The sequence below is a fragment of the Neoarius graeffei genome, chromosome 23 (assembly GCF_027579695.1).
Source record: "Neoarius graeffei isolate fNeoGra1 chromosome 23, fNeoGra1.pri, whole genome shotgun sequence".
Lineage (NCBI taxonomy): Eukaryota > Metazoa > Chordata > Actinopteri > Siluriformes > Ariidae > Neoarius > Neoarius graeffei.
In genome coordinates, this window is record NC_083591.1 from 60,993,686 (window position 1) to 61,018,007 (window position 24,322).

Here is a 24,322-nt window from a genome sequence, read left to right on the forward strand (position 1 = left end):
ATTGCATCAGCCCCTGTCATATCCACCGCTGACGTGCCAGCTCCGGGAGGTGCTCCTGCTGCACTCGATGCCCTGGAACCCAAGGTCGGCAGTCCGGAGCGTTTTGATGGTGACCCCTCCCAAGTACGTGCTTTCCTGACCAGCTGCCAGTTGCTGTTCGACCTGCAGCCCAGAACCTTCGCGTCGGAGGCGGTGAAGGTGGCCTTCGTCATCACTTGTCTGACTGGCCGCGCCCGCCTGTGGGGGACTGCTGAGTATGAATGCCGGACACCGGTGTGTGCCTCCTTCTCCCTGTTTGCAGCGGAGATGACTAAGGTCTTCGACTTGGGCTCGTCGTCAGTAGAGGCATCCGGAGGACTGATGAGTATTCGCCAAGGCAGACAAACAGTGGCTGACTACTCGATCGATTTCCGGACCTTGGCCCGGCGCAGCAAGTGGAACATGCAGGCGCTGGTGGACGCCTTTCTGCGCAGCCTGGCCGACTACATGAAGGATGAATTGGTCTCGCACAAACAACCATCGACACTCGATGAGGCCATTGCCCTGGCCGTCTGCATTGACCGCCGGGTCCAGACCCATCGACGAGAGAGGGCCCGCCAGACTCAGCCAGTCACCAGCACACGGAGTAACCCAGCCCCTTCTACGTCTCCTGCTGGTTCTCCGCCAAGCCTTCTGGACCAGTCAGAGCTCATAGGGATTGGCCGTGCTTCCCTCAGCCCGGCAGAGCGCCAGCGTCGGATCACCTCCAATCTGTGCCTGTACTGTGGGGGTGACGGTCACTGTGCTGCCTCTTGCCCAGTAAAAGCCCAAGCTCACCGGACATAGGAGGGGCCCGGCTGAGCTCAATGACCATCCATTCCTCCACCAGCCAGAAACCTATGCTCCAAGTTTGTCTTCGTCTGTCGGATTCCACCCACACCCTGGCCGCCCTGGTTGACTCTGGCACCGAGGCTAACATCATGGACACCGAGCTTGCGTACCAGTTGGGTCTGCAAAGCCATCACTTATCCTCTCCCATTCCAGCCAGGGCACTGGATGGCCATCTCCTTGGCACCGTCACCCACCTCACTGCCCCTGTTCCGATGACTCTGTCAGGCAACCACCATGAAACCATCCAGTTTCACCTGCTCCGTTCCCACGGCCAACCTCTCATCCTGGGCTATCCATGGCTCCGCCAGCACAGTCCTCACATCGACTGGGCCACTGGAGCGATAAGAGAATGGGGCAAGGACTGCCACTGGACCTGCTTACGAGCCGCCACTCTACACCCCCATACTCCACCTGCCAGCTCAGCCGCTGACCTCACTAATGTCCCAGTGTGTTATCACAGCCTTCGGGAGGCCACTTCCTTGCCTCCTCACCGGCCCTACGACTGCGCCATTGATCTCCTCCCAGGCACTGCACCACCCAAGGGCAGTCTCTACTCTCTGTCCGCCCCAGAGAGGAAGGCGATGGAGGACTACATCAGTGACTCTCTGGCTGCCGGCCTCATCCGTCCATCCTCCTCTCCCGCCGGCACTGGGTTCTTCTTCGTGGGAAAGAAGGATGGATCCCTGCGCCCCTGCATCGATTACAGGGGTCTCAACGACATCACCGTCAAGAACCGATACCCTCTCCCACTGCTCACCTCTGCCTTCGAGCTGCTCCAGGGAGCCACGGTCTTTACCAAACTCGATCTCCGGAATGCCTACCACCTGGTTCAGATAAGGGAGGGAGACGAGTGGAAGACCGCGTTCAACACCCCGTACACATACCGGTGGGTCATTATGAATACCGGGTGATGCTGTTTGGCCTTACCAACACGCCAGCGGTGTTCCAGGCTCTGGTGAATGATGTCCTGCGAGATATGTTGAACAAGTTCGTGTTCATTTTCCTCGACGACATCCTGATCTTCTCCCAAACCCTGTCCGAACACACCCAGCATGTCCAGCAAGTGCTCTGTCATCTCCTTGAAAACTCCCTCTTCGTCAAGGTGGAGAAGTGTGTGTTTCATGCCAAGTCTGTGGAGTTCCTGGGATACATCGTGGCAGAGGGGAGCATCCAGATGGACCCTGCCAAAGTCTCAGCAGTAACTTCATGGCCAGTACCAGAGAGCAGGAAGAAGCTTCAGCAGTTCCTGGGCTTCGCAAATTTCTACAGGAAATTCATTCATAATTACAGCACCATTGCGTCACCCCTCACCGCCTTGACCAGCACCAAACAGCCCTTTGCCTGGACTCCGGCTGCCAATGAAGCCTTTGCCACCCTCAAGGCTCGGTTCACCACTGCTCCCGTCCTCCAGATGCCAGATGCGGAGCGGCAATTCATTGTAGAGGTGGACGCCTCGGATGTGGGAGTTGGGGCAGTGCTCTCACAGAGGTCAGCGGATGACAACAAACTCCACCCCTGTGCGTTCTTCTCCCACTGGCTATCGCCGGCCGACCACAATTACGACATAGGCAACCGGGAACTGCTGGCGGTCAAGCTTGCCCTGGAGGAATGGCGTCACTGGCTGGAGGGGTGCGTAGTCCCATTCCTGGTCTGGACAGACCATAAGAATCTGGAATACATCTGCACTGCCAAACGACTCAACCCCAGACAGGCCCGTTGGGCTCTCTTTTTCACCAGATTCAATTTCACCCTTTCGTACCGGCCCGGATCTTGCAACACCAAGCCTGACGCACTCTCCCGCCAGTTCCAGAAGGATGATGCCCCCTCCAAGGATCCGTCTCCCATCCTACCTGACCCCTGTATTGTTGCTGCTCTGACCTGGGACATCAAAGAACGAGTGCGGGAAGCCCTCTGTGACCAACCCAGCCCCAGTGCATGCCCCACTAGTCACCTCTTTGTTCCTGAAGACCTGCGATCCCAGGTTATACAATGGGGACACGACTCCCATCTAGCCTGCCACCCTGGTTCCACTCGCACCTACCACCTGCTCGCCCAATGATTCTGGTGGCCTACTATGAGCAGGGATGTGCGAGACTTCGTCCGAGCCTGCCCTACCTGTAATAAGTCCTCCAGCCGGCCTCCTGCCGGTTTGCTCCAGCCTCTGCCCGTGCCAGTGCGACCCTGGTCCCACATTTCCCTGGATTTTGTTATGGGTCTGCCCCCTTCTAACGGGATGATGGTCATACTCACCATCGTGGACCGCTTTAGCAAGATGGCACACTTTGTTCCCCTCCCAAAACTACCGTCGGCCAAAGAGACTGCCCAGATCGTCCTGCAGCATGTCTTCCGCATCCATGGGCTGCCCAAGGACATTGTTTCGGACCGGGGGCCACAATTCGCCTCCTCTTTCTGGAAGGAGTTCTGTCACCTACTCGGGGCCACTGCCAGCCTCACCTCTGGATTCTGACCCCAGTCCAATGGCCAGTCAGAGCGGACTAACCAGGAGTTGGAGAAGGCACTTCGGTGCATGGCGTCACGCAACCCTAGGGCCTGATGCGAGCACCTGCTGTGGGTGGAATACTCTCACAACTCCCTCACCAGCTCAGCCACTGGGCTGTCCCCATTCCACTGCGTGTATGGCTACCAACCCCCCCTGTTCCCCAGCCAGGAGGGAGAGGTCACCTGCCCTGACGCCCTCACCTATGCACGCCGATGCCACCGCACCTGGTCTCAAGCCAGCACTGCACTCCTCAAGTCAGTCACCAGCTACTCTACTGGAGCCAACCAGTGGAGGATGCCTGCGCCCACCTACCGGGTGGGCCAGAAGGTGTGGTTATCAGCCAAGGACCTGCCCCTCCAGGTGGAGTCTCGTAAGCTGGCACCTCGGTTCGTCGGACCATTCCTGATCCAGAGGATAATCAGCCAGTCTGCTGTTCGGCTCCGACTGCCCAAGTCAATGAGAGTGCACCCCACCTTCCACGTCTCTAAGATTAAGCCAGTGCATGAAAGCCCGCTGGTCCCAGCTGCACCTTCTCCTCCTCCTCCTCATCTCATCGATGGTGGCCCGGTCTACTCCGTCCGGCGACTGCTGAAGTCACGGCGCAGGGGCAGGGGCCTCCAATACCTGGTGGATTGGGAGGGCTATGGTCCTGAGGAGAGGATGTGGGTCCCTGCTAGGAGAATCATAGATCGTACCCTCATCAGCACCTTTCATTGCCTGCATCCGGACCAGCCAGCCAACCGGAGGGGTCGACCAAAGGGTCCTTATCAGAATGATGATGCGCCAACCGCTACTGTCCCCGAGTCCAATTCCGAACCAGATCCTGAGGCCTTGGACACTGACCAGTCAGAGGAGTTCTGACCCTCCACCGGTATTCCCCCTCCTCCTGCCCGTCTTTGTGGATCTGTGGCTAGGGACTTCGGGAGCCGTCCCTTGGGGGGGGTTCGGTCATGGTCCTACCTGTGGGCTTCTCTCTTCAGGTAACATCTCCACTCAGCATTACCGGCCATGCCCGCACTCACTTCCTCTTATTTACTTTCAGTGACTGTCATTGGCTGTTGCCGATCACCTGCTTTCCCCCTGTGTGTATTTATACTGCAGTTCTCCCAAGCTTCTTTGTCAGATCATCTGCAACTCTCAGCGTGATAACCTGCTCTGTGTTCCTACTACTCTGACTCCTGAAGATATTCTGTTCCGTCTGACTCTGTCTGCTCTCCAGCCCCGGTAACCTGATCTGCCTTCTGTCCTGTCGACTCTGCCTCTTGCCTGCCTCTCCTGTACCTTCGCCTGATCTCCAGCTCACCCAGCCCTGCTGCTCGCCTGCCTCTCCATCTGCCTGGTGTGAGCAGCCCTGCCTGGAGCCCTACTCTTCTGCCTTGGTAACCTGACCCTGCATTTCTGTCCCCTTTCTCGCTACCTGATTTGTGACTCTGTGTTCCAGCCTGCTCTCTATCTCCTGCCTGCTGAGGGACTGCTTGCTGGGAGACTACCTGAAACCCAAGAGCTGTCAGCCTACAGCCACACCTCTCTGACTATGCCTGATCCTGTCTGATTTCAGAAGCTAAGCAGGGTCAGGCCTGGACAATACTTGGATGGGAGACTTCAGACGTCACCACCACGCCATCCCTGCCTCTCAGTCCTCCTGCCACTGAAGGCAAGGCAAGTTTATTTATATAGCACATTTCATACACAATGGCAGTTCAATGTGCTTTACAGAAGTAAAAACAAAAACAGTAAACAATAGAGAAATAAAATTACATAAAATAATTTTATCTTTATTCTAAAATAATTAATTAAAAGAATTAAAAGAATTAAAAGAAAATAATAAGAATTAAACAATAGTAGAAATAAAATATTAAAATGCCAAAAAGAAAAAGGAGAAAAAGAAAGAGAAAGGGGAAAAAAACTAGCAGAATAAAATAGAATAAAGTTAAAGTAAATCTAAAACATGCAGAGAAAGTAAAGATTATAAAAAATGTAAAAATATTAATTATTTAACAGAAAGCATCTGAAAACAGCTTGGTCTTTAACCTAGATTTGAAGCTGCCAACAGCAGGAGCATTTTTAATGTCCTCTGGCAGTTGGTTCCATAGCTGTACTGCATAGTAGCTAAAAGCTGCTTCACCACACTTTGTTTTAACAACTGGTTTTAATAGTAAATTTTTCTGTTGCGATCTGGTAGATCTGATTGGGTTAGGCCGCTGCAACATATCAGAGAAGTAATTGGGCCCTGTACCATTTAGAGATTTGTACACCAGCAGCAATGCTTTAAAGTCAATTCTGTAGCTTACTGGAAGCCAGTGAAGGGACCTTAGAATTGGAGTAATGTGCTCTGTTCTTTTTGTTCGTGTGAGAACCCTAGCTGCTGCATTTTGAACCAGCTGAAGTCGTTTGATGGTCTTTTTTGGCAGGCCTGTGAAAAGGCCATTGCAGTAATCAACCCTACTAGAGATGAAGGCATGTATTAGTTTTTCCAGATCATGTTTTGACATAAGTCCTCTTAGTTTGGAAATGTTTTTTAGGTGATAAAATGCCGTTTTAGTGATTGCTTTCATGTGACTGTCAAAGTTTAGCTCGCTGTCAATGAAAACACCAAGATTTTTAACCATTTCTTTAGTTTTAATCCCTTTTGTGTCAAGAATAGTGGTAATCCTGAGTCTTTCATCTTTTTTTCCCAAATAGAATTACTTCTGTTTTATCTGTGTTCAGCTGAAGAAAATTTTGTGACATCCAGCTATTGTATTGATCGATACACTGGTAGAGACATTCAAGGGGGGCATAATCATTTGGTGATAGAGCAAAATAAATTTGGGTATCATCTGCATAGCAGTGATACAAAATTGAATTTTTATTGATAATTTGCCCAAGTGGGAGCATATAAAGGTTGAAAAGTAATGGTCCAAGAATCAACCCCTGGGGGACACCACAGGTCAAGGACATTGACGTTGAGGAACAATTTCCCATGGTAACAAAGAAGCTTCTATCTTTTAAGTATGATTTTAACCAATTGATGACTTTACCAGTCAACCCAACCCAGTGTTCAAGTCGATATAGCAGTATGTTGTGATCAACAGTATCAAAAGCTGCACTGAGGTCCAGTAATACCAGGACCGATGTTTTGCCTGCATCAGTATTAAGACGTATGTCATTTATAACTTTAATCAGCGCTGTTTCAGTGCTATGATTGGCACAAAATCCTGACTGAAATTTATCAAAACGGCTGTTTGATATCAAGAAGGCAGTTAATTGATTGAAGACAATTTTTTCCAGGATTTTCCTGATGAATGGTAGATTTGATATTGGCCTGTAATTATTTAACACTGAAGGATCCAGATTATTTTTTTTAAAGAAGGGGCTTTACAACAGCTTTTTTTAGGGACACAGGAACAACACCAGTCTCCAAGGATGTATTTATAATTTGAAGCACATCTGTAATTATAAGATGAAGAACAGACTTAAAAAAGTTGGTGGGCAAAATGTCCAGTTCAGATGTTGAGGAACTGAGATTTTGTACAGTTTTTTCAAGAGTCTCATAATCAATTAAACAAAATTCTGACATTGTGTTAAAGTTATCTTTCTGTGTCATTGGTGATTGCAGTTTTTCAATTTTTTGCAACTGAGATATATTATGAGAAATATTCTGCCGTATTTTATCAATTTTACCTTTGAAGAAGGATGCAAACTCATTGCATTTATTAACTGAGAGAAGTTCAGGTGCTAATTGTGGTGGGGGATTAGTTAGCTTCTCTACTGTTGAAAATAGCACACGGGCATTGTTCATATTCCTGCTGATGATATTGGAGAAGAAAGACTGTCTTGCTTTACGAATTTCATAATTATAATTACAAAGCATCTCTTTATGGATTTGATAATGGATGTGAAGTTTAGATTTGCGCCATTTTCTTTCAGTCTTTCTACATTCTCTCTTTAGCAGTTTAACAGCCGGGTACTGCTTCCATGGTGCTTTCTGCTTATCATTGACTCTTTTTATTTTGAATGGAGCAATATCATCCATAATTTGGGTCATATTTAAATTAAAAAATTCCAGTAAATCATCTACAGAGTCTGACATTTTGGTTGAGTTCTGAGAGAGAGCTTGCTTAAAAAGAGCACGTGTTGTCGTTTATGACTCTCCTGCCTATAGTCGTTGAGCTATTCTGAATGTGAGGAGACATAGAAACTTCAAAGAAAACACAGAAATGATCAGATAAGGCCAGGTCAACAACAGTATAAGAAACAGTAAGACCCTTTGTGATGACGAGGTCAAGAGTATGACCACGAGAGTGGGTCAGTCCCTGTACATGTTGTACTAGGTTAAAGTTATCAATAATTGCAAATAGTTCTTTGGCATAAATGTTATCAGTATTATCTACATGCAAGTTAAAATCCCCAGATATAATAAGACAATCAAACTCTAAGCAAATGACTGATAACAATTCACCAAACTCTTGAAGAAAGACTTTGGCTGAATGTCTCGGAGGCCTGTAAATAGTTAATAATAATATGTTAGGAGAGCATGTAACAAGTGCAGATAAGTGTTCAAAGGACATAAAATCACCAAGTGAGGATTGTTTACATTGAAAAGAGACTTTGAATATATTTGCGATCCCTCCACCTTTCCCTTGTCGGGTAACATTCAAAAAATTAAAATTTGGGGGAGCTGATTCGATAAGGGTGGTAGCACTATTTGCTTGATCCAGCCAGGTTTCAGTTAGAAGCAAAAAATCAAGATTGTGTTTGCAAATAAGATCATTAATTAAAAATGACTTGTTTAAAAGTGATCTAATGTTCAGAAGGGCTAGTTTTACAGTAATATTTGGTTGTGCACTCTGATGCTGTTTTAATACAGGAAGGAGATTAGATTGGTTCACCCCCAGGGTTAAATGTGCTCTATGTTTTCTGTTTCTTATCAACACAGGAATAGTGTCAACATCGGATCCCTGCTTTTTTCTACATCCATTTGCAGGGACCCAGAGTACATCAAACAAGACTTTCTAAATGTTCCATTTGGTTTGAGGGTGAAAGGACTGGAGATGACATGTATCTTTTGGATGGTGAAAAAGATTTGTAGCCAGCTGAAAGTCCTGGACGAACACAATTTTGATGAACTGGGTACACTGCTTGTCGTGACAAATTTGGGCTGGAAAAAGAGAGTGTAGCCATAGGAAGCAATTTTTTCATGCTATTTGGGAAATCCATCCGAGGAGAAGTGGAGTCGTCTGTCCTTGAATGTTGGGAGGCCTGCAAGTCAGATGTTTGTGTGTCCTTGATGACGACTTGCAAAGATGATTGTTTAGGCTTTGTAACTATGTCAGTCTGCGACATCTTATCAACTGTTTTCCTCGGTGCTGGCTGAGAAAAGATTGCAAGTTTGTAGTGGTCTGCTAAGACTTTGGCTCCAATCCAGCTGAGTTCAGTGCTATTTGGCTTGTAGAATTCTTTGCGATTCCAGAAAAGATTAAAATTGTCTATGAAATTCATACCAAATGAAGAACAAGTTTTTCCAAGCCAGGTGTTAAGACTGAAGAGTCGAGAAAAGGCAAAACTTCCTCTCGCTGGGAGTGGGCCACTGATAAAAGATTGAATTCCAGTCTTATAGAGCTCAGAAAAAAGTTTTCTGAAATCATCTTGGACAAACAGCTGTTCTCTGAAAACATCGTTTGCTCCCACATGTACAACAATATGCTTAATCGTTTTATGCTCGGACATGAGTTTCAAAATGCTGTCTTTGGTGTCAGAGATGGATGCATTTGGAAGACAACAAATAATCATCTCATAACCTTTTAATTGTCTTACAGTGGAATCACCAAGAACAAGGGTTGTGGGATCAGGTGGTGTTACGAGCTGCTTTTTGCCTCTTCTCACAGCTCTTCGATCTTGGTGCGATCTCTTTTTACTATGTGTTTGTCCACTTGACAAATCCTCTTCCACATCCCTGAGGCATTCAAATTTGTTCTGAAGCTTTATGGGCTGTGGATTTTCCATAGGATTGTAGATCCTATTGTAATTTGTAGAACGAGCTGGTGTTGAAGTAATTACTCTTCTGTTTTTGTTTTTGGGCTTAGCACCCATCATTTGCCAGTTTTCAGTACTCATATTTTGTACAGCTTGAGTTATGAATTCTTCCACTTGGTCTGCAATGTCCTCAGTCTGTCGGAGCGCAATCTCTGCATTCTCAGCCACTGTTTCTGTACTCCTTTCCTGAGATATCGCTTTTAATTCGTCCGTCTTTGGCAGAGCATTAATCTTTGATTCCAGAATAGAAATCCTCTGTTCTAATTCCATGCATTTTCTGCAGGATTTTTTGCTTCCTGGCATTTAAAAAAAAAAGTGGAAATTAAAATTAAATTAAAAGCTTATAAAGATGAAGAAAAGAGAAAAAAGTGGAAATTCAATGAGAAAGTAAAGTATAGAAATAAAGATTAAGAAAGCAGGAGCAAAGCAAAGAAGCGTCCTACTCGCTTGAGTAGGAGGAGCAAGAGAGCCCACTGAACTTCACACACACACATATTCTCCCAACTCCCTTTTCCCCTGTTATTAATAAACTGTGGTTCGAGGGCATTTGATCTCCTCTCCTGTCTGGTCTTTGACACACATACCCAAAAATGACAAAACTTGTTTCACAGTGATCAGCTTGGGAATTTTCTGAATAGCTGAGACTCTGTCCGCAGACAGCATTTTCCCCTCCCCTGTGATATCATGCCCCAAGAAATGCACCTTCTGTTTTGGAAACTGTAATTTTGTGAGGCTAGCCTTATGACCTTCCTTAGCGAGGTGTCGCAGTAGCGTTACAGTGTCATCTTCACATTGAGCTTTAGTTGGGGCACAAATCATTAAATTGTCAACATACTGCAGCAAAGCTGATCTTGGTGACAAAGCTAACGAAGCGAGGCTGTCTCTGAGGCACTGGTTGTATATGGTTGGGGACTCACAGTAACCCTGGCACAAATGAGTGAAAGTGTATGGACGACCATCATACATAAAGGCAAACCAATACTGGCTGTCTTTATGTATAGGAATAGAAAAGAATGCATTTGCTAGGTCCACCACTGAAAACCACTTACTGTCAGTGGGCACCTGGCCCAAAATGGTGTATGGGTAAGGGATGTCAGGTGCGCGTGGAGCAACCGCAGCATTGACTGCTTGCAGATCTTGGACAAACCTCCATTCATTGGGCTGGGATGGTTTTCTTGCCTTCTTAACTGGAAAAATAGGAGTGCGCACTGGAGAGTCTGGGCAAGGGACAATTACACCTGTCTTCAGCAACGAATCAAATACCAGTTTTATACCTGCGATTGCTTCTGGTTTGAGTGGGTACTGGGTCTGTCTAGGCCTGAAATCTGATTTGGGGGTGATCACCACTGGTTCAGCATTCTTTATTAGGCCCACATCATGTTTACCCTTTGCCCAAACAGAATTTGGAACTCCCACCAATTTGGGGTGCACCTCTGCTGGAGCTATGCCTGGGGTCATATCTCAACTGCCTGTTCCTCGTAATAAAAGGGGACTCATGAGACTTTTGGGAATGTGTGGGTTTTATCGTAAATTCGTTCCTAACTTTGCTGTGGTTACAGGGCCTTTGACAGATCTTTTGAGGAAATCTGTAAAGTTTGAGTGGTCAGGCTCATGTCAAGTTGCATTTGAGCAGCTCAAAGCCATCTTGAGTAATGAACCCGTTTTGGTTGCTCCCGATTTTTCGTTGCCCTTCAAATTAGCTGTTGACACGTGCGATGTCAGAGTAGGTGCTGTTCTCTTACAGAAGGATAAGTCGGGAGTGGACAGACCAGTTGCCTACTTTTCAAAAAAGCTAAATAGACATCAGCGGATGTATTCTACTGTCGAAAAGGAGGTGTTGGCTCTAGTTCTCGCCATCCAACATTTTGAGATCTATGTGTCGAATGGTGTGCAAGAAGTGAAAGTATATACTGATCATAACCCGCTTACCTTCTTAGAGAAATTTAAAACCAAGAATCAGAGAATATTCCGTTGGGATCTAGTTCTTCAACCTTACAACCTCACAATCGAGCACGTCGCTGGAAAGAACAACGTAATTGCTGATGCTCTTTCCAGGGTCGGGGCAGGCTGAAAGAGGCAATGTTTAGTATTAATGCGCTTGAAGGATGATATTCTGAGTCCTGAGTGATGAGTACACAGTGAGTAAATTGATAGTGAGCTTATGTTAATAGTGTAAATTGATATTTTTGTAGAAAAAAAATAGAAAAAAGGATTAATAAAAGGGAAAAAAATATATAAATATTTTTTTGTTTGGGGGGGAGGTGTTATGAATATACACCCAGGTACACATACACTGACACCGTTTGGTTTATTTGTTTACTTTTCTGGCACTGCTGCACAGGCAATGCGTGTAGCTGATGGTCCCTTATGGGGGGGTGGGGCTCCACCCTCAAATGTATTAATGAGGACACCTGTGCGGAGAAGGTGTGTGGTGTTGGGAATGGCGTTCGGCGAGTGAGCAGAGTCAAGCTCTGAAGACGGCAGTGGAAGTTGTTGAAACGTGTGTCCAGGCCTGGTGAAGTGCCAGAGGCCTCAGACGGCTTTTTCCTCTCCTGGATTTGGAGGTGGACGTTTCTGTTTGCTGTGACGGGTTTTGCTTTTTATTTTTTGCTTGGGTAGGCTAGCCTAGTTTTGTTTTGCACGTCGCTTGAGTTATCCACGCCGGGACAACGCCGAACACCCCAACATCTGTGAGAACTGTACCTGGGAAACATCCTGTTTTAAAACGATATAAAACAAACCTTGAACTACCTCGACGAGAGGACAACCGAGTGAACTGCGCGGGCTCGCCCAGTGATACTGCAGCCCAGACGGACACGGGCAGAGGTAAGCTCACCCTCCTTTGGGGGACCTCAGTCAAGTGCCAGTAGCATTTGTTTACAGCCATACACTACAAACACACCACGTTACATTTCTTTCCCTAACACGCATACATATTGGGGGGTAAACGAGCCAGGAGGGGAACGGAACGTAACACTGTATTCACTGTATTCACTGCTTTAGATGGGTTAAATGCAGAGGAGGAATTTCATTGTGCTTGAGTGTACATGTGACAAATAAAGGCTTCTTCTTCTTTGGCTTGCAAACCTAATAAAATTAAAAAGGCAATAGTTTGGAAACTATTTAATATTAGTTTAGTGTGGGGGCAGTATTGCCAGTTGGCAAACTGAGGATAGGGGGAAAGGGGGTTTATGAAATTAATAATCTAGGGGAAGTGCTGCTGAAATTTTTTGCTCATTTGAAAGTAATGCCCACCCTAAAGGGAAAATTAAAGTTTTTTGTTCATGTCCAGTTTAATATCAATTCTTATTGTAATCACATCAAATTTTTAATGCCGATATACAACCCCAATTCCAAAAATGTTAGGACAAAATAGAAATTGTGAATAAAAACTAGTGCTGTCAAGCGATTAAAATATTTAATCGCGATTAATGTCGCGACTGTCATAGTTAACTCGCGATTAATCGCAATTTAATCGCACATTTTTGTCACATGAAAAACCATTGTAATTCTCTTATCAGCATAAAAAAAGTGAATGGGCTTGCTTTGTACCAATGTTTTTTTTTTTTTATTGCAGAGCATAACACTACGGAGCCGTAGAGGGGACATGGTGAATAAAAAAATAAAGCGTGGGAACGACTTATAAGGCGTGTGCACGAGATATTAATGCGCGCGCACGAGTTATAACCCGTGCGCACGCTTTGCGTTAAGGCGTGCGCTCGGGTAATTAAAAGTAAGGGGACGAGTTACTACGGCTCCATATAACACGTCTTGTCACAGCCACTGCAAAGTCGGTCTGGAGCCACCGATGGGAAAACGAAACTGAAGCCGAGCACCATGGCTCTTCGTCCTGAGGCGCGGCAGCGCGAGCTGCCCGCGCTGGTTCTTTGGGGGGAGGGCAGAGGACTCTGGCTGTGCGGGGCGTGACATTACAGTCTAGCAAAGTCTCTGTTCTGTTCCAAGTTCCTGGCAGTTTCAAAAGCTTATGAAAACCTACATCGTGTCACAGAGCGTTAATCTCACGATAAAAAAATTATCGCCATTAAAATTTAGTCAAGTTAACGTGTTAATAACACGACATTTTTGACAGCACTAATAAAAACGGAATGCAATAATTTACAAATCTCAAAAACTGATATTGTATTCACTGAGCACTGAGGACTGAGCACTTCTGGGGCGCTCCAAAGCGTGCGACCCAGCAGCCTAGTGTCTCTATCTTTGTAACTTTCTACCTTTTAAAAAGGACTATTTTAAATCTTACCTCGCTTGTGAATGTGTACTGTCAGTGATTTTTAGCCATGCAAATTATGGGAGCTCTCTTGGAACTTCTAGTGATCTTTCTCTTGGTAACGTTGTTACTGGGCTCTCCTACCTGTTGGGAAGCAGGTGGACGTGGAGTCACCGGGAGAGCTATATATAGCAGAGAGTTTCTCCTCTCGCTACGGACTTCAATAGCCGGGGTTATCCCTGCTACCATCCCGAGGGCGCTGTACAAACTGGCCTTGAAGCCTCAGAAAAGGGGAAGGAGAGGTGGCCTACGCCGGAGACTTAAAAACATTCGGTTGGATAATCACTGCAAGTTACCACCGCTCCCCACTATACTGCTATCAAATGTGCAATCCATCCGTAATAAGACTGACGAACTGGAACTATGGACTAAGACCAGAAGGGAGATCAGGGAGTCATGTCTACTTGCTTTCACGGAATCATGGCTCACCGACCTAGATCGAGACGAGGATTTGTCAATAACTGGGTTCGGAAGCCCAATTCGGCTTGACAGGTCACCGGAGACGATGGGGAAGAACAGAGGAGGAGGGGTGTGTTTCTATATCAATGAGCGGTATTGCAACATCGTAACGGTCAGAGAAAAAATCTGTACCGCCAACATAGAACTACTTTCCATCTCACTCCATCCCATCTACCTTCCGCGTGAGTTCCAACAATTTTTTTATACACTGGTATATATTCACCCACGAGCAAATGCGGCAGCTGCTGCTCAGCTGATTGCAGACACTACACACAAACTGGACGAAATTTGCCCCGATGCACCTAAATTCATCTTGGGAGATTTTAATCACTGTGATGTGAGGAGGACTATGAGAACTTATGAACAATATGTAACTTGTACTACAACACAGAAAAAGACCTCTATTGATCTTTGCTATGGGTCAGTAGGTGGAGTTTACAGATCCATACCCATGCCTTCCTTGGGAGCTTCCTACCATAACAGTGTTTACCTTATGCCAGTGTATAAACCCTCTTTCAGACGCTTAGAACATGAGGAGAGAATTGTGAAACTGTGGTCAGAGGATAGTATCTCTTCTCTGCAAGCATGTTTCGAGTGTACTGACTGAGAGTGCTTTCAGGAGGGGTCTGAGAACATTGATGAACTAGCAGACACTGTATCATCATACATCACATTCTGTGTGGACATGGTCATCCCAACTAAGAAGATTGTCACTTTTCTGAACAATAAGCCATGGGTGATGAAGGAACTTAAGTCTGTGATTAACAAGAAAAAGAGGACTTTTTACACTGGGGACATTTGGGAGATTAAAGCTGTGTCCAAAGAAGTAAAAAATGAGATTAGGAAGGCTAAAATGAAATATAGAAGGAAAGTGGAAGAACAATACAGTGGAGGGGATCTTAGAGCAGCCTGGCGAGGAATAAAGTCAATGGCATTTTTAAATCAACATACTGAATGTAGAATGCCTATTACTGTTAATGGTGTTGAGTCATGTGATCTTCCAAATGCTTTCAATTTATTTTATTCACGTTTTGAATCCTCTGACTTTCTTGACAATATTTCTATGTGGAGAAACACTCTGGTTCCTAATAATGACCTAATGATATCTCAGGAGCAAGTAACATCTCTGTTTAAGAAGGTCAATATTAGGAAAGCCGCTGGCCCTGATGCTGTTTGTGGCCGCACACTACGCTATTGTGCAGACCAGCTAAGTGGAGTATTCACCTCCCTCTTTAATATGTGTGCAAAACAAGGCCAGGTTCCCCAAATATGGAAGAGCTCCACTATAATACCATTAGCTAAATTAAATAAACCCAAGGAGCTAAAAGATTTTAGACCGGTAGCTCTTACATCTCTAGTGATGAAGAATTTTGAAAAAATCCTTAAGGCTGAAATTATGTCTTTGGTCACTGGTAAGCTGGATCCATTACAGTTTGCTTATCAAACTGGTAGAAGTGTAGATGATGCGAAACTTTTTATTTTAGATACAATACATAAACACCTGGAGAAGCCTGGCTCCCATGTTAGACTGTTATTTGCAGATTTTTCTTCTGCTTTTAACAAAATGCAGCCACATATCTTGATTGAAAGACTAGCTCATGTTTTTCAATTACCAAATCAACTATTGTTGCTGCTTTTAAATTTTTTAACAGATAGAACACAGAGAGTCTTAGTAAATGGTCACCTGTCCCAAGCTATTACTTCAAATACTGGCTTGCCGCGGGGCGGCACGGTGGTGTAGTGGTTAGCGCTGTTGCCTCACAGCAAGAAGGTCCGGGTTCGAGCCCCGTGGCCGGCGAGGGCCTTTCTGTGCGGAGTTTGCATGTTCTCCCCGTGTCCGCGTGGGTTTCCTCCGGGTGCTCCGGTTTCCCCCACAGTCCAAAGACATGCAGGTTAGGTTAACTGGTGACTCTAAATTGACCGTAGGTGTGAATGTGAGTGTGAATGGTTGTCTGTGTCTATGTGTCAGCCCTGTGATGACCTGGCGACTTGTCCAGGGTGTACCCCGCCTTTCGCCCATAGTCAGCTGGGATAGGCTCCAGCTTGCCTGTGACCCTGTAGAAGGATAAAGCAGCTACAGATAATGAGATGAGATGAGACAGACAGCTGCAGGTCTTTCCAACAAGGAAGCTACTTGGTTAAGTTTTCAGATGACACTGCGCTGCTATCATTGTTCCAAGGTCCGCATTCCAGTCATGGGCTAGCATTGACATCATTTGTGGAGTGGTGCGACAACAACTTTTTAGATCTAAATGTTGATAAAACAAAATAACTCATAATAGATTTTAGGAGGGCTAAGGCAGAGCCAAAGGCAAGTGTCATACATGGGGAGGATGTGGAAATCGTCGCCACATACAAATACCTAGGTACAATATTTGACAGTGAGCTGAAATTTCACATAAACACAGAGACAATCGTTAAAAAGGGACAACAGAGAATTTATCTACTGAGAATGCTAAACTCTTTCAGTGTTTCTAAAACTATTTTGCGTAACTTTTATCAGTCTTTTATTGAAAGTCTTTTAACTTTTTCTTTTTTATGTTGGTTCAACAGTATATCAGTCAAAGACAAGAACAGTCTCAGTAGCATAGTTAACACTTGCTCAAAGATTACTGGAATCCAACTAAACAGTCTGAGTGGTCTGTTTAACAAACAGGCGGTCCATAAAGCCAGAAGTATTATCAGTCAGCCTGATCATGTCTTAGGTGGAGATTTTTCCTTAATGCCCTCAGGGAGGTGCTATTATTCTGTCATGACAAAAACAAAGAGGTACTCTAACTCCTTTACCCCTGCAACCATTAGATTATTAAATAAGATGGTAGGTGTAGAGTACACCAGAGAGCACACCAGTGAGGACTGGTTCTACTAAGGGTTGTTTAGTACTGACAGGACAGGATGTGATGTTTGACTGAATGTGTGTGTATTGGATGTATGTCTTACTTTCTTCCTATTTATTGTATTCTTATTTCTTTACTTTTTATTTATGCTATTTATTGTTTTGTTGATTGATGGAGACTAGGACTGACAAACTAACTTGCCCATTGATGGGACAAATAAAGTTTTCTGAATCTGAATCTGAATCAATAGAACATAGACAACATATCAAATGTCGAAAGTGAGACATTTTGAAATTTCATGCCAAATATTGGCTCATTTGAAATTTCATGACAGCAACACATCTCAAAAAAGTTGGGACAGGAGCAATAAGAGGCTGGAAAAGTTAAAGGTACAAAAAAGGAACAGCTGGAGGACCAAAGTGCAACTCATTAGGTCAATTGGCAATACCATTGCAGCCATTGAATTTGTTCCACATTTCTGTGACTGGCCCTCTGCAGGCCCTTGGCCATCCCCTGACTGGTTCGTGACTGTCTGCCGATTGGTCAGTGCAGATAATTTATCCCCCACAATGACGTAGTCAATGCAGTCCTGACTGGTGACGCCCCTAAGCAGCTTGTGTGAAAACCAGCTGCTATCCCTCATTTTTCCACGGGGAGGAGCAGTGATTGTCCGTTTCACAAAGCAGGTTTATCAAACGCTGAGAACAGCTGTTTTCAGTTAGTTAATTCAACCCGGAGGAGTTTCACCGTGATCTTTCGATTACGTTCATTATGTCTTATATTAAATATAGTTAGTTTTTGTTTTTTTCTTTTTTATCAGACATCTAATTTTTGGGTTTGTTTACCTGACATGTTTCGACGTACAACTTCCGTCTTCCTCAGAGTGTCACCGGATGTTATTGGTGACGCATCTTTTATCAGCTGCTGTTTCTGAAGGCAAACCCGAACAATAAAAGAAAAGGCACAACAGGAAAATTATAAGTCAGCTATAACAGATCATTGAAAAAGGGAAAATCACATTATGGACTGGGGGAATGCCAGAGTCATCCACACAGAAGATAACAAACATCAGCGCTGGATCAGGGAGGCCATGGAGATCCGTAAGCGAAGCCCGAGGACCATCAACCGGGATGAGGGAGCATACATGCTCTCCCATACCTGGAGTGACATCTTGCAGGGGACGAACAGACAGTATAAGGCGTGACCGACCTGTCAAACCAGACAGGAAGGCCATGCCTTCAGAAACAGCAGCTGATAAAAGATGCGTCACCAATAACATCCGGTGACACTCTGAGGAAGACGGAAGTTGTACGTCGAAACATGTCAGGTAAACAAACCCAAAAATTAGATGTCTGATAAAAAAGAAAAAAACAAAAACTAACTAGTTTCACCGTGAGTTAAAAAGCCATAAGATTTTAATGCGCTCATACAGCGAGTTTGAATATGTTTATATATAATTGAAATAAAAGATAGATTGATTGATTGAATCAAACCATGTTTCAGGAGTTACCAGTACAAGACATGTGCAGTAACCACCAGACTACCAAGACCTGCAGTTTTGCCTGCTCCTGCACTGAAAAAAGTAACCTACCATATAGAATTTACCCAATAAATCTGAGGTAACAATTTGCATTGACTTGTTTGGGGTAGATTTCATTCCATATATTGAGTATAAAATAACTGAAATAAAATGCTATGAAATACTTAAATTGGGTAAAATTTACCTCACATTTATGTATCTATTCAACAGCTACTTTCTCATTGAAATTGGGTAAAATTATTTCTTGTTTGCTAGTAGGTAATACCTGATAATTACTAATCAAAGGTAATTAATATCACTTACGGTAGTAACCATTACTTATTCGGAGAAGGTAAGATGTACCCCCCCCCCCCCCAAAAAAAAGACTTTCAGATGGTTCATCATCTCAATGTTTTTAATCCATAAAATCATCAAAAAAAACCACAGAATAAAGTGCAGTACAACAGCTTCACACAACATTTCAATTAATGAATCTGTTTTATAACTCACTAACTAACACCTTCAAATGTTGTTTCTGGACTGACCAAATCTGCAGTCCAGGTGCATTTATACAACAAATAACTGAACCGCCTTGTTTATATGCAGCAATGATGCACCAAATGATCAAAAAACACAAAATAAAGTGCAGTACAACAGCTTCACACAACATTTCAAGTAATGAACCTGTTTTACGGTATACCATAGCTCACTAAACTACCGTAACAGCCGGAGAGAGAGGAAGATGGCAGTCCGAGAGTTCCCTGGCTGACTGTAATAATTCCTAAATATTCCTTGGCTGACTGCAATAATCGAGTAAATTTTATCTGGTTTGCTTAGATTATATTTACCACTCTCCAAAATCACTTCTTACAGTGCACACTGAAAAAAGTAACCTACGGTATAGAATTTACCCAATAAATCTGAGGTAACAATTTGCATTGACTTGTTTGGGGTAGATTTCATTCCATATATTGAGTATAAAATAACTGAAATAAAAAGCTATGAAATACTTAAATAAATTGGGTAAAATTTCCCTCACATTTATGTATCTATTCAACAGCTATTTTCTCACTGAAATTGGGTAAAATTATCTCTTGTTTGCTAGTAGGTAATACCTGATAATTACTAATCAAAGGTAATTAATATCACTTAGTAACCATTACTTATTCGGAGAAGCTAAGATGTACCCCCCAAAAAAAGACTTTCAGATGGTTCATCACCTCAATGTTTTTAATCCATAAGATCATAAAAAAAACAGAATGAAGTGCAGTACAACAGCTTCACACAACATTTCAAGTAATGTTTTTTTTATGAGAGAAGCGCCATCTTATGGCGACACCATGGAATTGAATGAATGGGCATGTTTAGAATTAAAATAGGAGAGGGAGGGGGTCTGAGCCATGCATGGCAGCCCCCTGGCGTTCAGCTGGGAACTGCACGGCAGTCGCATGGCAGTCGCATGGCGTGCGGCTGGAACGGGAAAAATTCAATGGCTGCTACCGTAGGTCATTAACATGACTGGGTATAAAAAGAGCATCTTGGAGTGGCAGCAGCTCTCAGAAGTAAAGATGGGAAGAGGATCACCAATCCCCCTAATTCTGCGCTGACAAATAGTGGAGCAATAGCAGAAAGGAGTTCGACAGTCTAAAATTGCAAAGAGTTTGAACATATCATCATCTACAGTGCATAATATCATCAAAAGATTCAGAGAATCTGGAAGAATCTCTGTGCATAAGGGTCAAGGCCGGAAAACCATACTGGGTGCCCGTGATCTTCGGGCCCTTAGATGGCACTGCATCACATACAGGCATGCTTCTGTATTGGAAATCACAAAATGGGCTCAGGAATATTTCCAGAGAACATTATCTGTGAACACAATTCACCGTGCCATCCGCCGTTGCCAGCTAAAACTCTATAGTTCAAAGAAGAAGCCATATCTAAACATGATCCAAAAGCGCAGATGTCTTCTCTGGGCCAAGGCTCATTTAAAATGGACTGTGGCAAAGTGGAAAACTGTTCTGTGGTCAGACGAATCAAAATTTGAAGTTCTTTATGGAAATCAGGGACGCCATGTCATTCAGACTAAAGAGGAGAAGGACGACCCAAGTTGTTATCAGTGCTCAGTTCAGATGCCTGCATCTCTGATGGTATGGGGTTGCATTAGTGCGTGTGGCATGGGCAGCTTACACATCTGGAAAGACACCATCAATGCTGAAAGGTATATCCAGGTTCTAGAGTAACATACGCTCCCATCCAGACGACGTCTCTTTCAGGGAAGACCTTGCATTTTACAACATGACAATGCCAAACCACATACTGCATCAATTACAGCATCATGGCTGCGTAGAAGAAGGGTCCGGGTACTGAACTGGCCAGCCTGCAGTCCAGATCTTTCACCCATAGAAAACATTTGGCGCATCATAAAACGGAAGATACGACAAAAAAGACCTAAGACAGTTGAACAACTAGAATCCTACATTAGACAAGAATGGGTTAACATTCCTATCCCTAAACTTGAGCAACTTGTCTCCTCAGTCCCCAGACGTTTACAGACTGTTGTAAAGAGAAAAGGGGATGTCTCACAGTGGTAAACATGGCCTTGTCCCAACTTTTTTGAGATGTGTTGTTGTCATGAATTTAAAATCACCTAATTTTTCTCTTTAAATGATACATTTTCTCAGTTTAAACATTTGATATGTCATCTATGTTCTATTCTGAATAAAATATGGAATTTTGAAACTTCCACATCATTGCATTCTGTTTTTATTTACAATTTGTACTTTGTCCCAACTTTACTGGAATCGGGGTTGTATTTTAGCATGCACAAGAATGTTACAGGAATAATTTGCTGTAATTAGTATTTTTCTGTGAAGATTGAGAATGCTTTGTGACTGTACTAAATCTTTCAGATGAGCTTTGGTATACGCATTGCTACCATTTCTTGTTTTAATTAACTATCTTGATACTTTTTTTAAAACAACCTTCAATACCTGTGGATTGATTCTAAATTTATTCAAAATTTACTAATAAAAATCATTAAGCTGTTTTACTTTTAATCAGGCCAATGGCTTCGTGCCATAGTTCAAGGCTAAGGATCCGTCTTTTAGAGACACACACTCCGCCTTACTCCATCCCCACTGCACAAAAAAAGGAAAACTGCCGCTGAGGCAACACGCGATTGGAAAGACCGACTGCAACAAAATGAACCTGAGAGATGGGCTGAATACATCCAAAGAGGCAGAGAGGCAACAAAAGCCTACAGAAAAAATTGTTCTGAACAAAAGAAGGTACATTTTTCCAAAAACCTAAATCAAAGTGTGCATTAGACATATATTTTGCAAATGCATCTATTGTTGATATATTTGTCAATAAGAATATGTGTATGGCAGTATAAATGAATGAAGCGAAGGATACCTGAATATTACAATTCGTGCAAGTTTCATTTTTATGTAACAGGGTTATTCATCATAACGTGTTGAAAAGTTGCCAAATACAAAGCTAACTTTTGTGTGTGTGTGTGTGTGTGTGTGTGTGTGTGTGTGTGTGTGTGTGTGTGCAGGCCATTCAGAGAGAACAAAGCAGGCTTCGGATGCAGGCGATGAGAGCCCAAAAAAAAGCAGAGCAGCCAGAGCAACCTAGATTGACTCAAGCTGCTAAAGAGGAGCAGAGAGAGAAATGGAGGCAGGAGAAGGCAAAGTGGTGGGTGAGCTTACACCCCCAGAAACAACACCATCAGAGGGAGAAGAGAGCCCAGCCGGAAAGAGAAAAGCGAGCGAACAAAAGAGGTACCATGTATTGTCTAGTAGTAATAATAAACTTAAATCTAGTTAGGAAAGTGGGAAGTAAATTCCACTTAGTTATAATGTTTGGTGTAAGTTGTAATTTCTCAGAGCTCTCTATTTTAAGTGACACTTAAAATATAAAGCTGTAAAAGCCATTTAATCTGAATGTCATGGCCACTAATGACATTGTTCAGTTGCTTTCTGGAAATATCTCCCATCTATTTGTGTTTACCGGTAGTGAAAAATTATGATAATGATAATGAAGTTTATCATAATGAAGATATCATAATGAAGTTCATTATCTTAATATTATTAAGATAATAATATTAACATAAACTTTTCTATTTAAAATATTGATTGAATGATTTTTCTTTGAATGTTCTAGTGCATGCAATCAAAAAAAGATTTTTAAAGATGTTGATGTGAATGATTATCATAATTTTTTTTATAAACTGTAGACTGATGGATGTTTTAGAATTGTCACTTTGTGTTATATCCTGGTTATGAAATTAATCATAGCTGTTTAATTCTGCATGTACACTGCAAATTAAACATTACAGTAGAAATATATTGATGATCATTATATTTAAATAGTATTATTGAAAATATATTTTTTACAAGTTACTTGTGTTTCAAAAATTGTTACAAGTTTATTTAATCATTTTTACTGTTTCAGTATCTGCAGCTGCTGCTTCCCAGCCATCCAGCAGCATACCACAGGCTTCCACTTGCACCCCATTGTCATCATGGAGTCAAGGAGCCAGAAAAAAGGCAAAGGCTCGGGCCTATGCAACTTTTCCACACAGTCCTTCCAGACTCGTAGAGACTCTGAATGATATTGTACATTCCCTTGCACCTCGTAAGAAGCAGCTATTCAAAACGCTCCAGCCAGAGTCATTAGAACACAGGATTGGGAAATCTGTGATATTTGAGCTGAAAAAGAACAACACAAGGCGAAATAAAGATCTGCTTCACACTCGCCATGTTCTCCTCAATACCTGTCAAAAATACCTGAATCTTCGAGGATCCAGCAACATCCGAGCAGTCAGCAAGGGGAGCATTTTGTCACTGGCTGCATCAAAGCACATGAAACGAGAGAAGATGAAAAAGAGATTGAGGAATATTACAAAAGTGTTTCCTGCCCCATCCCTGACAAAAAGCTTGTCTCATCAAAAACCGGCCAGGCTGCATCACTGTTGACGAAGCCCTTGAGAGAAGTCTACGATGACTTTGTTGCCACACAACCAGCAGGGTCAACGAGGGTCAGCTTCTCTCACTTTGCCAAGTGCAAACCCAGGTACATTTATCCACGGCAAGACTGGTGGCTGAGAATGTGTCTGTGTGAGTATTGCACAAACATTGACCTGAAGCTTCATATCCTAAATGCCATCACTGGAAGGACAGACAATGCTGCTCGCATCAGGCATGGCTACCATGCCATCGATCTCCTGACCTGTGGTCGGGATGACGGAATATGGCAAAAGAAGTGTGCATACAGGGAGTGTGTAGAGTGCCAAGACCAGACACTGAAGCAGCACACAGCGCGGCTCCTACAACACCAGCGCCCCCTGACCTGGTTGTAATCAAAATATAATTTAACTTTAAGTTGTGAGAATAATTGCATTTTAATGCAGAGTGTAAATCTGCAACTTGTTCAGATGTGATATAAGTAATGATATCGTCACTGTAAAAAGAAACTAGTAAAGAAAAAAACATGTATTTCCATGTTACGTGAGTGATGAAAAAGCAAATAATTGAATAAATCAATGGGATATTGTGTGACAGTTTCAAACTTTTGTCTGTGTATTACTATTATGCTAATTGATAATTTAGTACAAAATAAGGGGTGTATCTACATGATATCCTGCAGGCACAACAAAGTAAAGTTTAATAAAATGTATGATAACTGATGAACATTTGAAACTCATCTCATCTCATTATCTCTAGCCGCTTTATCCTTCTACAGGGTCGCAGGCAAGCTGGAGCCTATCCCAGCTGACTACGGGCGAAAGGCAGGGTACACCCTGGACAAGTCACCAGGTCATCACAGGG

General features: G+C 43.6%; 1 protein-coding gene across 3 annotated transcripts in view; it reads left to right on the top strand.

The window, feature by feature from the left end:
• The window catches only part of LOC132871398 (uncharacterized), a 92,545-nt gene extending 68,583 nt beyond the window's left edge, over positions 1 to 23,962 (top strand). The window contains exons 1-4 of one of the 3 annotated variants that reach the window (XM_060905525.1): positions 12,137 to 12,211; positions 21,549 to 21,775; positions 22,048 to 22,273; positions 22,947 to 23,962. In XM_060905525.1, the coding sequence (XP_060761508.1) occupies positions 22,078 to 22,273; positions 22,947 to 23,470 (720 nt within the window). In that variant the 5' untranslated portion in view covers positions 12,137 to 12,211; positions 21,549 to 21,775; positions 22,048 to 22,077 and the 3' untranslated portion in view covers positions 23,471 to 23,962. Of the gene's footprint in view, positions 1 to 12,136; positions 12,212 to 21,521; positions 21,776 to 22,047; positions 22,274 to 22,946 lie in introns of those variants that run through there. The other 2 variants (XM_060905526.1, XM_060905524.1) reach the window with 2 other exon arrangements.
• Positions 23,963 to 24,322: the final 360 nt, after the last annotated feature.